Raw genomic sequence first — 14744 nt, 5'->3', positions numbered from 1 at the left:
GTGATGTCAACCTGGTCACATGAAATTAGGCCATTCCCCTTGAATCGCTCTAAAGATGCATAGTAGTACGCAAGTTTATAACTCTGGTTTTGTAGGGATCTGAGGGAAACAGTTTTTAGCTAAAAGAACAGTGTTGGATAGTTACTAGGGCTTTATCGGAACCTGCCACTAACTGTATTTATGAAAAATGTGGTGTCTGGTTCCCTTAATACACAGTCGGAACAGGTATACTTTGATTGTAACTCCAGATTCCTTTCAACAATTGAATTTTCAAAATTTTGTGCTGCCATAGAAACAAGGATCATCAATAAAAATGTGTTAGACTCCTTACAGCTGATTAATGCAGCCTGGGACTAATGTAATTCATCCAGAGAGCCTCATCAGGTCATATGGGGCAGAGAGGTCAGGCTGTAACGAGGGGTTAGGTGTCCTTAAAGAGAACCAGTCAGGCAAAATAACCCCCCTAACCTAAATATATTTTCAAAAACTGCCATTAGAGAGAATTGCCTCTATTTACATAATAAAGAAAAGAGGATTTTGCAATTATTAATGTATAAATTCACTAGATAAAGGCTGTGATGGGATCCTTGTGAGCTGCTCCAACAGGTAGAGGTGACAGGACTAGTGACACAGACCTGAGGACAGGTCTCCTTTAAGTCAGGTGTACTACTAGTTTATTGAACATGCAGTCCCTAACTATGAATGCAAATGTAGGAGAACAAATCTGAAAAACAACCTAAACTGTGCTCAGTAGACCAGACAGACTTCTATCTTGCACATTTCCAACATACTGATCTTTGTCAAGGGGTGAGCCATAAGATGACTATTACCTGACTGGCATGTACTGTAATGATTTTGCATTTGCAGGTTCCATGACTTCCATTTGTAATAAATGGTGCAGTAGCCTGCATCTTTTCACCCTGCAATAAATAAGGGAAGCTTTAGTTTTTCATTTGCCTTTACACCTTCCTAAAAGTGTAGTGAAAAGATTCACAAAAACACAAGTGTGATTTGTGAATCTTGGAGAACCCTACATAGGCTTTGTAAGTTTGCATTTTTACACTGTTTGCTGTACTTTATATGTAAATTTCTTTATTTGTTTAATCTTTTTTCTTTTCTTTTTTTTAGGTTTCATTGAGAAGCTATTTTAACAATGGCATTGCGCTTGCGTCTAATCTTGCCCTACACCATCCCTGGAGTGCTGGCACTTCTTGGTTGGTGGTGGTTTTTTTCACGGAAGAAAGATGACAGCCATAGAAAATGCAAGCAACTAGCTGCCCCCACAGATGTGCAAACAGACAGTGAATTGACAGAACTGGGCCCTACAGAAAAAACTCAAAGCAGTTCAAGGGCGGAAGTTGTGCAGCTGGACAGAGAGGGCAGCACTCCACAGGACAGATGTGTTGTGCCCTCGGTAACACAGATAGCTGCTGTAATTGATAATGAGTCGGATACCAAGGTTGAAGATGTTTTAATCATGAATTCTGATATCCATAATATGTTGTATGACTCATTACAGGAATCTTCTGTGAAGTGTGATATTGAGCTATGTTTAGTGGATGCAGATGCCGTAAGCACCACATCTACAGAGTTTCTGCAGAATAGTTCCTCAGAAGTTATTCAGAGTTTAACGTCTGAAGAGCTGCATGTGGTGCCTTCTACTGAAGATGGTAAACAGCCTTGTATTGATGAGATAGAAACGGTGGTGAAAATGTCTGTTCTAGTTCAGTGTCCTCAATCGGTTGTCAATGAAACCACAGAAATGCAGAGCGGTAATACCAACTTCTCAAGAAATTATGAGCCTGAGGTGGGGGCAGAATCTCAACCACCACCACTGCAGAATCGGTTGTCTCCTTCCTTTGCATTAAAGGGTCCTGAATTTGTGATTGAAACTGTAACTGCAGAGACTGCAGAGTCTCTATCAAATATCAAATCTGCGTGCACAGAGGTAATGAGAGAGGGAGATTGTACTGACATATTGGATGCCTTTTCTCAGTGCTTGGAGAAAAGTGAACAATTTGAAGAAGGGGATGCAAAAACTTATTTTGGAAACTATGAGGCCAAAATAGTTGAGCAGCTGGCCATAAACATAATTTCCAAAGTAATTGTGGCTGCTAAACAAGAAATTTTGGCTAGCTCAGTGAATGAGGTGTCAGGTGGCAATTGCCTAGTACTTGGTGAGGCAGATGAAACACTGCTACTGACAAATGCTCATTGTCAGCAAATTGAAAGAAGTGAGCTAAGTGCCGACATGGACAGTGAAAGTTATGCCGAGATGGACTCTGCTTGCGAATCTACGCAAACGGAGGAACCTGAAGTGGAGGGCATCAGAAGCACTGAAGAAGAAAATTTAGAACACACTGAGGAATTCACACAAATGGAAGAATCCCTAGATGTAAACTTTGGAAGTGCTGCCGTTCTTGATAAAGAGGTTGAGTCTGCCTGTGATATGGACTCTACCTGTGAATCTACACAAACCGAAGAACCCATTGTAGAGAACGCCGGAAGCATTTCACTAGTTACTGAGGATTCAGGTTCTGATAAAACTGAGGAGCAAATGGTTTCAAATGGATCCACAGATCAAACCTATGCCATGCCAAATTTAAGTCCAGTTAATAAAAATGCAGGTTTTCTAGAGGAGTGTCGGGCTACGATGGAGGATTCCAGTGTCAGTATATGTACATCAGAAGATGGGGTCAGTATGGAGGATCAATTGCAAAGCACTGCTCTGTCAAGTGTTGGCGTTGCTCCCTATGACTCATTAAGTTCATCTGGCATTGAGTTATCACAGGAGTCTTTTAATGTATCCAGTGAAAAAATAAAAAGGCTAAGAACAATTGAAAACAGTGTACCCTACAGTAATGGAGATGTGAAGAGAAGCTCTGTTGATTTAAAAAACGAAAGCCCATGGACTGGAGATGCAGAAGCTGATCACTCAGGAGGTGAGATGTTGGCTCTCTGTTCTTTTTAAAGGTGATCTAACCTCAAAATAAAGCATAATAAACCAGGGACACTTACTCATAGATCTAGGCTCTGTGACCGTGGAAATCTTATATTTGTTATCCATGGTCCCCTTCCTTCTAATGTCAGTTTTTTTAAAGTATGCTAAATAGCCAGGAGAGCTCTGGGTGTTTCCAAAGCCCCTTTATGCAGGAGCATGTCTCCTGCTCCCACTGTGTAAGCTGCAGCACTGTGTGCTGAAACCACCTCTTCTCCCATGAGATTTATAATACACAATGTGAGGGCGGCATGCACCGAGGATGCAGGGGGGGGAGGTGAGACAGTGTAACAGCCTGAGAAAGCCCCAGCATGGAGGATTTCTTTTAATAAAAGTTGATTCTAGAAGAAAGCAGGTTAACAAATATAAGATTCCCACAGCCATTGGCTGGATCTATGAGCAAGTGTCCTTTTGTTTATCATGCTTTTGATGATGGATTTTAGCATTTTATGATGTTAGCATTTATAAAATATATAAAATGTCACTTTCCCTCACTGACCAAGCACTACAGAATTTTATAAAAGACCAATAAGCTCTACTTCCCACCTTGCCTCCTTTTACCCGTATACTGGTGTGCTTCTTGGCTTGCGCTTAATCAACAGAACCAGTTGCTAACACGCGGTGGTCAACTGTTGTATACTATAGTGTCCACACACTATAGTTTTCTAGACCTTTTCTATACACAGAGGGGGGGACATTTGATAAGCTTATTGTCAATAGTAGATGGAATAATTGTGATTTTTATATGGATATGTCATTTCCTATTGTAGGCAGGGTTATAAATGACATGTCTGTTGCCAAGTCTACAGATAAGGCTGAGGTATGGATATATTTTCATCAAAATATATTTATTCTGAAAACTTTATTTTGATACTTGGCCCTAGTTCACACATGTCATGAGTTTCTGTTGCACTTTCTATTTTAGAGGAGTGTAACTGAAATGAAAAAATGCTAGTCTGTTCCCCTTAGGCTTAAATGGACCTTCCATTATGTTTCATTTATTTATAACAGAAAATAATGTAGGCTGCTGCACTATTTTTCCACTATTTCATGGAAGCTACCAAATGCATGTGTGAACTTGGCCTTAAGAGCCAATATTCTCCTGATATCGATTAGTATGTGCTGTTTTAGAGCAAGTTTACACTGCTATGGTCAGTCCACGAATCACGGACCAACCACTATATCAATGATTGGACCCGTTGTGTCATACGATGTAATGAGTGGCACCTCCGCAGAACTGCATGTCATTCAACCATCCCTATTACACCCTGCTGGAGAAGGGTTTTTACAACAGTATAGCAGTATTTTGGTGCATTGGACAAGCAATCAGACCTCCTAGAGTTCAAGTACCCTATAGCAGCCTAAAAAATAGGGATTTGAACGTTAATGTTTTCTATATAGACACCCTTTTCTTGTAGTACACTTAAACAAAATCATTCACATATTAAAAGACATCTACCATCTGATTAACTGAAGGTAAATGTGTACCACTCTTCTCCCTGTCCCGTGCTATTTTCCAGCCATCTAATTTTATTACTCTTTAAAGCTCCTTAATTTTGGGCCAAATTAGTTTTAAAAATATGCTAGCTCAATTATTCACTCATTGGTGGCTCCTAGCACTGACTACAGATTGCTATGAGAGCCAGTGACGTCACCGGCCTTCTTTGGAAACCTCGCACATCATCAAGGAAAGGTATTCTCGCACATGCGTAAGATTTCCAGAGAGGCCTGATGACTTCAGTCTCTTATAGGCAGTGCCAGAAGTGAATAATTTAGTTTGTGGCAGAGTCTCGGCGACATTGAGTGTTTTGGGCTAATTATCATGTTTTTAAAACAAATTTTGCCCAAAATAGGCCAAGCTTATGTACTGTATAACTAAAGTATATAACTGGAAAACGCTACGGGGACGTGAGTGCTACACATGTACCATCAGGTAATCTGATGGTAATATTGTTTAACCCCATGTACCCGAGGGTGCTTCCACACATTGTTTTTCAAATACAGTTTTTAATGCTCAAAACAGCAGTGGAGTAGAAATAGGAGGAGCAGCACATCTCAAGTCCGCACCCATTATGATCCACACCTGCTTTTGGGTTCAAAACCTGCATCTGAAAAACTGAACGTGTGGCTGCACCCTGAGTCTAAGCAGATTAAAGGTTTGTTCCAGGACTTTTATCATCACTTTGAGACATGTGGGCCACAATAGGTCTACTTTACCTATATGCAGATGTCTTTAGGGTTCTGCTCGGAGAGTTGCTTTGTTGTATATCATAAGTGGCTCTCTTCCAAGCACACTGTTTCTGGTGCCAATGAGTTTGTGCATTTTGCAGGTTCCGATGTAAATAGTATGGACTCTGTGGACAGTGGTTTTGCTCTGGGAAAGGCTGAACAAGACCAGAATGTAAAGCAGAAGATGGAAGTAAAAAAAGCTGAGCTTATCATCTGGGAGATTGAAGTGCCAAAGGTAAGAGTGTTTAAGAGGTTATAAATATTAGGAGTGTACAATGAACATGCCATGCAGTGTCTGACAGCACTATTCTTGTACAGCATAATACACTGTTGGTGTAAAGGACAGGCAGCTTTTCTTTATTTATTTTTTTTAATACAGAACCACAAATCCCCAACTCCCCCTCCCACCCTCAAACACAAACTCCCTCTCCCCTGACCAGTAACATTCCACGGGCAGCCTTTTAGGTTCTAATGGGCAAATGGAGTACCTGCAGTTGCCTCTATACATTTGGAAGAACTGCTCTTTAGGTAAATAGAATTTTCTGTCTTATTTTTGCCTGTGTCCCTCTTTACCGCACAGGGAGTGCCATAAATATCTGCATCCATGCTTACCCTGTTTCCATAAGGCTCTAGTTTTTACAGCAGGATGTTCTAAATATAATTTGATCACCCATATCTGGGTAGAGATTTATCATTGTGTCTAGAATCTTGGAGTATTTTCCACCTGAAATGCTGTGCACCACGTTTTAGGGTTTTAGACTGTTTTCGCCCGGAAAGTGCAAAAGTAGGTTTCCATAATTCTAAATTGCTCCAGATACGGGAAATAATAATTTCATCCGTAGCTGTGTTTGTAGGTTTGCCCACTTGCAAAGACTTGAACAGTCTATGATTATAAGGAAAGGAAATAGAATATCTAAAGTTAAAATCTAGAAGATCTCATTGTATAAATGTATTTGCATTTTGCTGAGTGAAATAAGTATTTGGTCCCCTACCAACCAATAAAGGTTTCTCCAGCAATAAGTTGGCCGCTATCCACAGGAATGTGGGAATGTCACCACCACATCTAAAGGCTGCTTCTGGTATATTAGTAGCAGCCGAGAAGGGAGCCTGGTAGTAGATGATTTTGCTCTTGGGGTGAATCATGCACTGCCAGTTCACATCCGAAAGGTGTTTGAAACAGCTAATTAATACCTGGACATTGCAGTGCAGCCATGCTGTTCAAGGGGTGATCTACGTTCAAATATGTATCTAGTAAATATTATGTTTAAGTATTATGCTGTATTGGTTGTCGTGTTGAATCAGGTCTAACTCTAATCCATGATTTGTTTTTATTAAAGGGGATACCCATTTTTAGCAGTCCCCGCAGAGCATAGTACATACACTGACAAAGTGTTTTGTATTAAAAAAATGGGTTTTACAGAAAAAAGATGCTAAACAGTACCTTTCAATACCATGTGCTGTAGGCACTCGTCCCCTGGGAGCGGCTGCAAAGGAGCAGTTCCCCCCACCCTTGGGTAACAGCTCCTCCATGTGTCCTTTTCAAATATTTGAAAACGCCCATCACTTGGCTTGGCAGCACCCTCTGCTCCTCTACAGCCAATGATTGATGGGAGTTATTAATTTATTTGAAAAGGACACATGGAATAGTGGTTTCCCAAAAGTGTGTGTGTGGGGGGTGGGGACGGACGACTGCTCCTTTGCAGCCACTCCCAGGTGAAGAGTCACACAGCACATGGTATTGAAAGGTACTATATATATATATATATCTCTTTTGGTGCTAAAAATGGTCTCCTGGTGACAGGTTCTCTTTAAGGTTTATAGTCCAACTCAGAGGTCGCACTAACATTTTTCCAGAAGGGTAATAATACTCCTCTCACCATTTTTGAGGAGTATTTTTACCAAAGGAAGAGTATGGAATTTCCAGTAATACAAATATATAACTCCTAGTCGTATACATTAATAGCCAGCCCCAAACCCCCTACCTCCCCACACTGAGCAGGCTGGGGCTGCCGCCACTAAATTTATTTAATATTTATCTTTGGGGTGTTGAGTTTATTTTTTACTAAAGTGTATCGGGAGATAGTCCTTCCCAAAACCATAAGCCTTCTGACCAATGCACTTGCGTTCAATAACTAGCAAGATGTATTTGGCCGCGATAAAGTTGCTACTTACTGAGCACAAGTGTTTTGGTTCGGGGAGGATTTTGTTCAATAAAATGAGTTTAAATACAATGTGAACACAGCCTTAGGGTCTTTGGGGGTATTTATTTTATACCTTACTTGAAATGCCTGGATCATTGTACAAGCAGTTTCACCTCCTGTCCCCTCCTTCTCATAGATTGTAAGCTCTTGTGACCATTGTACAAGCGCTGTCATCTCATGTGTCCCCTCCTCCTCCTCATAGATTGTAAGCTCTTGTGACCATTGTATAAGCACTGTCCCCTCCTGTGTCCCCCTCCTCATAGATTGTAAGCTCTGGGGCCCATTGTCCTCCTGCCTGTGCCTTGCCCTCAATGTAATGTGATTCCCCTGCTGCTCCCTATATGCTAGTGACACTGGACACAGAGCAGCTGGGAGAACACAGTGACTTCTCCGTGGTGAGGGGGGCGTGGCCTGAGCTCCTCTTCTGCGGGGGAGGAGCAGATACATCTGCAGTGTAGTGGGCAGTGTGCAGGGCACGTGACTGCTCTGTGTCTGAGCTCCGCTGTCCGCTCTGTCCCTTACACACTAGCAGGCGGCAGCTGCACATCACTACTGCTGAGAGCCAGACAGCGCTTACACAATTACATCACCAAGAGTATTGATATGCTTGGTGGTTTTTTTGGAGAGTAAATGAGCCTCTGCATGCGTCAGACGCTTGTAGAGGCGTTATTGCGATCTCTGGTCTAACTCTTTGCGTTTTATCTTGTATTATCTATCATTTGACTTTTTTCTGTTTTGAAAGCATTTGGTTGGCCGTTTAATTGGAAAACAAGGCCGATATGTGAGTTTCCTGAAAGAGTCATCTGGTGCCAAGATATACATTTCAACATTGCCTTACACTCAAGATTACCAAATATGCCACATAGAAGGTAATAATGAGCTATTTTACTATATTGTTGAAGAGCTTCATTGACCTCTGGTAAAAGACATACACTTCATTTTTTCCTTTTAAACTTGTAATGCAGGGTCTCAGCAGCAGGTTGACAGAGCCCTAAGTCTAATAGGAAAGAAGTTTAAAGAACTCAACCTGACTAATATCTATGCACCTCCACCCTCCTTGGCATTGCACTCTCTTCCCATGACTTCATGGGTAAGTTGCACGTTTTGTTTAATTTGTTTGAGTGATTATTGTCATGTACCTACGTATGTGTTTTTTTTTTTTTTTTGCTTTTTTTTTTGTTATTACTATTAAATTGCTCTTCATGCTTAAACTAGTTTATCCAGGAATATGGAAAACCTCTAGAGGTTCCAGAGGTCTCAAGGAAAGCATACCTGGCCTACAATGGTTTCCAAGTCCTGAGCTGCTTGAAAGCCATAAAAATAGTACATCAGAATATGGTGTAGAAAATTCTAAATTGCTAAATCTAGGCAATACAAAACTGATCTTGTGGGGGATTACAAAAGGTTGTCAAGACCATTTTAGTATTTTAAGGTATATATATTTTTTTTTTCCTCTGCAGCTTATGCTTCCAGATGGTGTAACAGTTGAAGTCATTGTGGTCAACGTGGTCAATGCAGGACACATGTTTGTTCAACAACATACGCATCCTACATTTCATGCACTTCGTGGCTTGGATCAGCAGATGTTTCTCTGTTACTCTCAGCCTGGTGTTCCTACATTGCCCACACCAGTAGAAGGCAAGTTTTTGTTTGCTTTTTTTTCTTCTTGTGGTCGATCTTTTTTTTTAAAATGTGTGAAAACATGACCTTTTATTGTAACGCTTTACTTCTATGTTCAGTTTGCAAGAACTAAGAATACATCGTAATATTGGAGGTCACAGTGAAATGATTCTTTCCCTAACACTGGTTGTCCCTTTCACAGACTTTTTTTTTTTTTAAGCATTGCTAAAATTTCCTTTTGATTATAGACAAGACTTTAACGCTGATTCTGACAGGGTGGGGTGTAGCTTTCACCCTCCTGTCCTATAGAAAAGGTATTTTAGCTTATTGGATAACCTTTATTGGAGGAATCGTGTAGTTTATATTGTAATAATGTGCCTGCTTATATTTTATATGGCAATAACTTCTATTTTTTGTTTGGAACGATTGATGTGGTTGGTATTCATGAATTTATTAATCCTACATAAAATTAAAGGTTAATCGGTAAAGGACATAACTTTTGTATTGGGAAGTATACAATACATTTCGGTGAGGTTTCTCCTGACAATCTCTGTCTGTAGGATTTATGGGCCTGAATGCAGACCAGCTGAATGGATGAGTTCAGTTCAGCTGTTCTCTGCTCGGACCTATAAATTGACCTGATGCTTGAAGGGAGTTTGTTGTAGCAAACCTGTTCATGCACAACTTGCCTACGGTTTTGCACACTGGAGCAAGTACAAACTGGCTGTTTTTGCCAGTAGAAACTACATCCATTCAACAGTTTTCCAGGGAAATGTAGGCTATGCGGTCATCAAAAGCACTTTCATCGGTCTGAAACTACTGTAATTAAAATTCTCCTATACAGAAGCGCTCTATCTATTCTATCTAGCTGATAGAAGGTGGTCCCATATAGGTGATTTGCACTCCGCCCTGTTGGATACCGCATTAGTTATATTTTCTGTAAAACAGATAAGTTAATCATTTCAACAGCTCCTGTTGTACAAAATGGTGCCAAAAATTGGACATTTTATTTTGTAAACTTGAATTAATTCTATAAGGCCTCGGGACACAAGGGGTTGAGCAGAGTTTGGTGGTTTTCTATTCATTGCAAAATGTTGAAATCATTTTATAAAACTCTGAGGTTTGAGACTTGTCTTTTCCTTTGCCTAGAGCTCTATGTAACTTTTTTTTTTTTTTTTTTTTTTCCCTCTTCAGTTGGTGTCATTTGTGCAGCACCAGCTGGAGAGAGTGCTTGGTGGAGGGCACAGGTGGTGGCCTACTACAAAGACTCAGAAGAAGTAGAGATACGGTATGTTGACTACGGTGGCTATGAAAGAGTGAAGATTGAGATACTCAGACAAATCAGGTCAGTACCTACCGTATTATCTTAAATGCTATTTTCAGTTGTTAAATTAATGGCCTGATAAAGAATTAGAATTGTTATCTTACTATATAGATCGTAACCTGCCTCCCTCTTTTTAGAACTTTTTAGTACTTTTTTCCCCCTTCTTCCTAATTATTCTTTTGTACTATATTAGTGTTGCTTTTCTCTTGAACGACAGTATCGAATTTATTTTTTTTCCAATTTCCTTTCAGGTCGGATTTTGTTACACTACCCTTCCAAGGTGCAGAGGTTCTTCTAGACAATGTAATCCCACTTGCAGGTGAACACACAATTCAATTGAGATTCTGAAAGTTTAAAACCTGAAACCCATTGTCAATGGTTATTTAAAACAAAATATGTATAGAGCAAGGGAAAATGGGGAGAAAAAGAAATAAATATATATTTTACAGCAGGTTATTTAACTATTGAATGCATTGCCAGGTTTCTGGGCAATTGTATTTCTAATGACACTATATTGTCATGAAATTCTCTAGATATTAGTGGACCAATGCGATCCACAATGGCAAAGAAATGAAACCATAATGTCCATAAATTTAATGGTGGTGACTTTACCTCATGTTTTTTGTAATGTAGTGGGGACAGGATGTTAGGTAATTTACCAATACACATCTATTAATAGTTCTGCACTGCTTTGTTGATATGTGAAGTGAAACCCCCTGTATTTATCAGCCAGACATTCCTGACCATAAAATGACCGCAGATGGAAGGTAATGTGATCCCTATCTACACATGAACACTCACCCTGCCATGACCTTAATCTTGAATTCATGAATACTATCATAAGATCCTGGCAGGGTGATTGTTTATGGACAGTTAGAGATCACATGACCCTCCATGCAGTCATTTTATGGACAGGATTATCTGACTGATGAGGTAAAAGACAGGAGGCTTTACTTCACATATCAAGAAAGCTGTGCAGAGCTATTAATAGATCTATATTGGTACTTTACCTAATATCCTGTTATTGGTATTACAAAAACATGAGGTTTAAGTGACAAACTCCTTTAAGACGTAAGGAAAAAGTATTTGCCACATGGAGAGGTGCATAAAGCCATTCATAATCATGACATCTGAAATCTCAAAGTAATTATGCGACAAGATCTCTTCCAGTTCAACGGATGGTCTATATGGGTGAGAATATACAGTGTGGCTTGGATTCAGTTGTGATGTGGCCGGCTGCATCCAATTAAGACTGCTGATAATTTATAACAAAATGTATTGATTGTTTCATATTAACAGTACATGAAACCCGTTGCTAATAATTTTAAGGCTTGTTGGCACAATCTAGCAATTGGATGTGGCCAGCCACAAAGCACAGTAGCACCGTATAGTCACACCCTAGTAAATTGTCTTATTACCAAGGTTCTACACAAGGAACATGTCACATTGGGTAAAAACGGTGAGCTGTCTCAAGACCTTCACAACCCAAAGGCTTATTCACACACCCATTCCCCCCCCCCCCCCTTTTGAGTATGCTGTGCATGATTTTCAAGGATGGCTTACTACCCCTTTATTTTTTGTTTTGCTTTTTCACATTTCAATTCTTTTCTACTGAGCCAAGGTCTAAACATGTGTAAGTGTACCTGTCAAATTTCACTTGAGTTGTTAAATTTATTCTTCTAAGACCTAATTCACACAATACTTTTTCCCTCATGTAAGGCGGACATTGTTTGGTGTTTGTTTTTTGTGGTTTTTAATTCGACAGTCTCATGCCTCCATGTATTGCTATGGGCTGATTCACTCATATTTTCTCAGGCCTCTGTCTAGACCTAGTGCCCCTGAGGGGAAAAACCTCAAGTGCCGTTCTTTGCTTTATTTGCAACTCTGCGCTCCCATACAATTCTGTGGAGCTGTGATAAATATGGACAGCGCAGTGGCGGAATTTATTAAGTATTAATTAAAATTCCCTCCGGTGTCCTGTATCTACTAAGTGGCTACAACCTTTTAGATGCAGGCTCAATCTCTGCCAGCTCGGACCTCTGGGTAGAGATTTCTGCTATAGTAAATGTGGCAGGCAAGGGGCATTCACACCTGTCCACCCTGTCTAGCCAAAGTGTCATCCGTGTTGTCCATGTTTGCAAATCCTTTGCTAAGACCATCATGGGACACTCCAAGCGGTTGAGACAAGCTACTGACATAATTTTCCAGCCTACTTTGTGACCATACAGCAAAGGTGCTGGGGTCATACTGTTAGCACAGCCTGCAAAAACACCCGACATAGCTTCTTTTTTGTGTGTGTGCCCATGTAAAAACAAAAATTGTATGCAACAAAATCTTTTTTTTTTTTTTTTTCCCCTTTTTTAGATGAGGATCACTTTTCAGCAGAAGCGGATACCTCTGCAAATGAAATGACAAGAGGCACAGCATTGCTTGCACAGGTAATTAATTACAAAGGGAAACTAGTCATTACCACTTTACAGGAAGTATAACTTTGCATTTTTGTTGTCCCTCCCTTTAATTAACTTCAAGGTTTGAACCCAACTAATTTTATTATTAGTTCCTGTAGATCACATGCCTATCCAACTGATCAGCTCCTTGAAGCAGTCATGGCACTCCAATGAATGGCATTGCATGTGCCTTTCAAGTTAAAGGGGCTGAACTGTGATACCAAGCACGCTCACTGTACAATGTATAACTTAATCAAGTATTGAAGGGGGCATTGCGATGGCTTCAGCAGATTGTACAGTCATGGGCAAAAGTCTTGAGAATGGCGAAAATATTCTATTTTCGCATGATCTGTTGCCCTCTGGTTTTTGTTTGTCAGATGTTTTATCACATACAGAAATACATGTGCAATCCTATTATGAGTAACAAAAGCTTTTAGTGACAGAATGAGTTAATGCAGCAAGTCAATATTTGCAGTGTTGACCCTTCTTCTCCAGGACCTCTGCAATTCTCCCAGGCATGCTCTCAATCAACTTCTGGACCAAATCTTGACTGATAGCCGTCCATTCTTGCACGATCAATGCTTGCATTTTGTCACAATTTGTTGGTTTTTGTTTGTCCACCCGTCTCTTGATTGACCACAAGTTCTCAATGGGATTAAGATCTGGGAGTTTCCAGGCCATGGACCCAAAATCTCTGTTAAGTTCCCTGAGCCATTTAGTTATCACCTTTGCTTTATGGCAAGGTGCTCCATCATGCTGGAAAAGGCATTGTTGATCACCAAACTGAAGTCTACTCCAAAGAAAAGCGAGGCGGCACTCACCGACGTGAAGAACTTTCTTTATTCGGACAAGGTGCAGGGCCAGGCGACGGGCCGTTTCACGCTAAGTCGTGCTTTCTCAAGCCGTTGACGTCATCTGCCGGCGCCTGCGCACATTATATGCGCCACAGTCGGCAGCAGCGGCGTCAAGGCAACAGTAGACAACAAAGTGACATGCAGGTAAACACAAACAATAGAGTTAACAAAACATAGTTGTATATGCAATCTTTTTTCAGGGAAAACACTATAAATAGATATAAATAGCGGAGTATTTCTACAGCAGACCAAGATCGAAGGTGGTGCTATATTATAACGTAACTAAAGAGTTGCTAGTAACGCTAGCCGGCAGAAAACTTATAGGAAGACACTGAAGTTGTTCCTGTCATTCATACCTAAGGTACCCATTGCGTTGAACCATATGATGTATTTACTCTCCCGCTGCAGCAAAATTTATCTCTGTTTCCTACCAGAGGCTCCACTTTAACCTTTTCCATGCCAGCAAACTTTAGAACGTCCATATTGCCACGATGGAAAGTTCTAACATGTTCAATTAATCGTGGGCATCCGTTACCAGAACTAATGGATCACAGATGTTCTCTAAAGCGCACCCCTAATCTGTGTATATTTTACCAATGTAGAAAAATTTGCATGGGCAAAAAATATGTATACTACATGTGTGGTTTTAAAGGAGATAAAGGAATGGACCTTTAAACTCTCTCCTCCGAAATGTATATATTTCAATTGGCTATTAAACACGCAAACATTGCATGAGCCACATTTGTAGTTTCCTACCGGAGTCCCTTTTTCTAGCCAAGTAGGGCGGGGGTTGTGAAATCTACTTTAAACCAGCATACTTCTGATGGTCGGGGTACGTCTAAATGCAATAATGGGTTTCATGGTGGAGACCTCCTTCAACTGTGGGTCCTGTCCTAGGATACCCCAATTGTTCTGAATGGCGTCTCGAATGATCTTCTCACACGGACTAAACTCAAATGAAAATGCAAATCTCCTTTTGTTGTGTCTATTATTGTGGTTATGTCTGACTTTATCCCTTTGAGGTTTTCTCAATAATTCATCTTGGGATAAAGCGATAACCTTACAATATGC

At 40.4% G+C, this 14744-nt stretch overlaps 1 protein-coding gene across 2 annotated transcripts in view; it reads left to right on the top strand.

The window, feature by feature from the left end:
• The window catches only part of AKAP1 (A-kinase anchoring protein 1), a 38367-nt gene that overhangs the window by 12981 nt on the left and 10642 nt on the right, over window positions 1–14744 (top strand). For both annotated transcript variants that reach the window (XM_072136105.1, XM_072136106.1), the window contains exons 2-9: window positions 1129–2942; window positions 5329–5462; window positions 8171–8297; window positions 8394–8518; window positions 8889–9066; window positions 10243–10393; window positions 10624–10691; window positions 12737–12810. In XM_072136105.1, coding sequence (XP_071992206.1) covers window positions 1154–2942; window positions 5329–5462; window positions 8171–8297; window positions 8394–8518; window positions 8889–9066; window positions 10243–10393; window positions 10624–10691; window positions 12737–12810 — 2646 coding nt within the window. In that variant the 5' untranslated portion in view covers window positions 1129–1153. The remainder of the gene's footprint in view (window positions 1–1128; window positions 2943–5328; window positions 5463–8170; window positions 8298–8393; window positions 8519–8888; window positions 9067–10242; window positions 10394–10623; window positions 10692–12736; window positions 12811–14744) is intronic.

This window comes from Engystomops pustulosus, chromosome 2, assembly GCF_040894005.1.
Source record: "Engystomops pustulosus chromosome 2, aEngPut4.maternal, whole genome shotgun sequence".
NCBI classification, from domain to species: Eukaryota; Metazoa; Chordata; class Amphibia; order Anura; family Leptodactylidae; genus Engystomops; species Engystomops pustulosus.
This window is presented reverse-complemented; position numbering and strand designations above follow the sequence as displayed.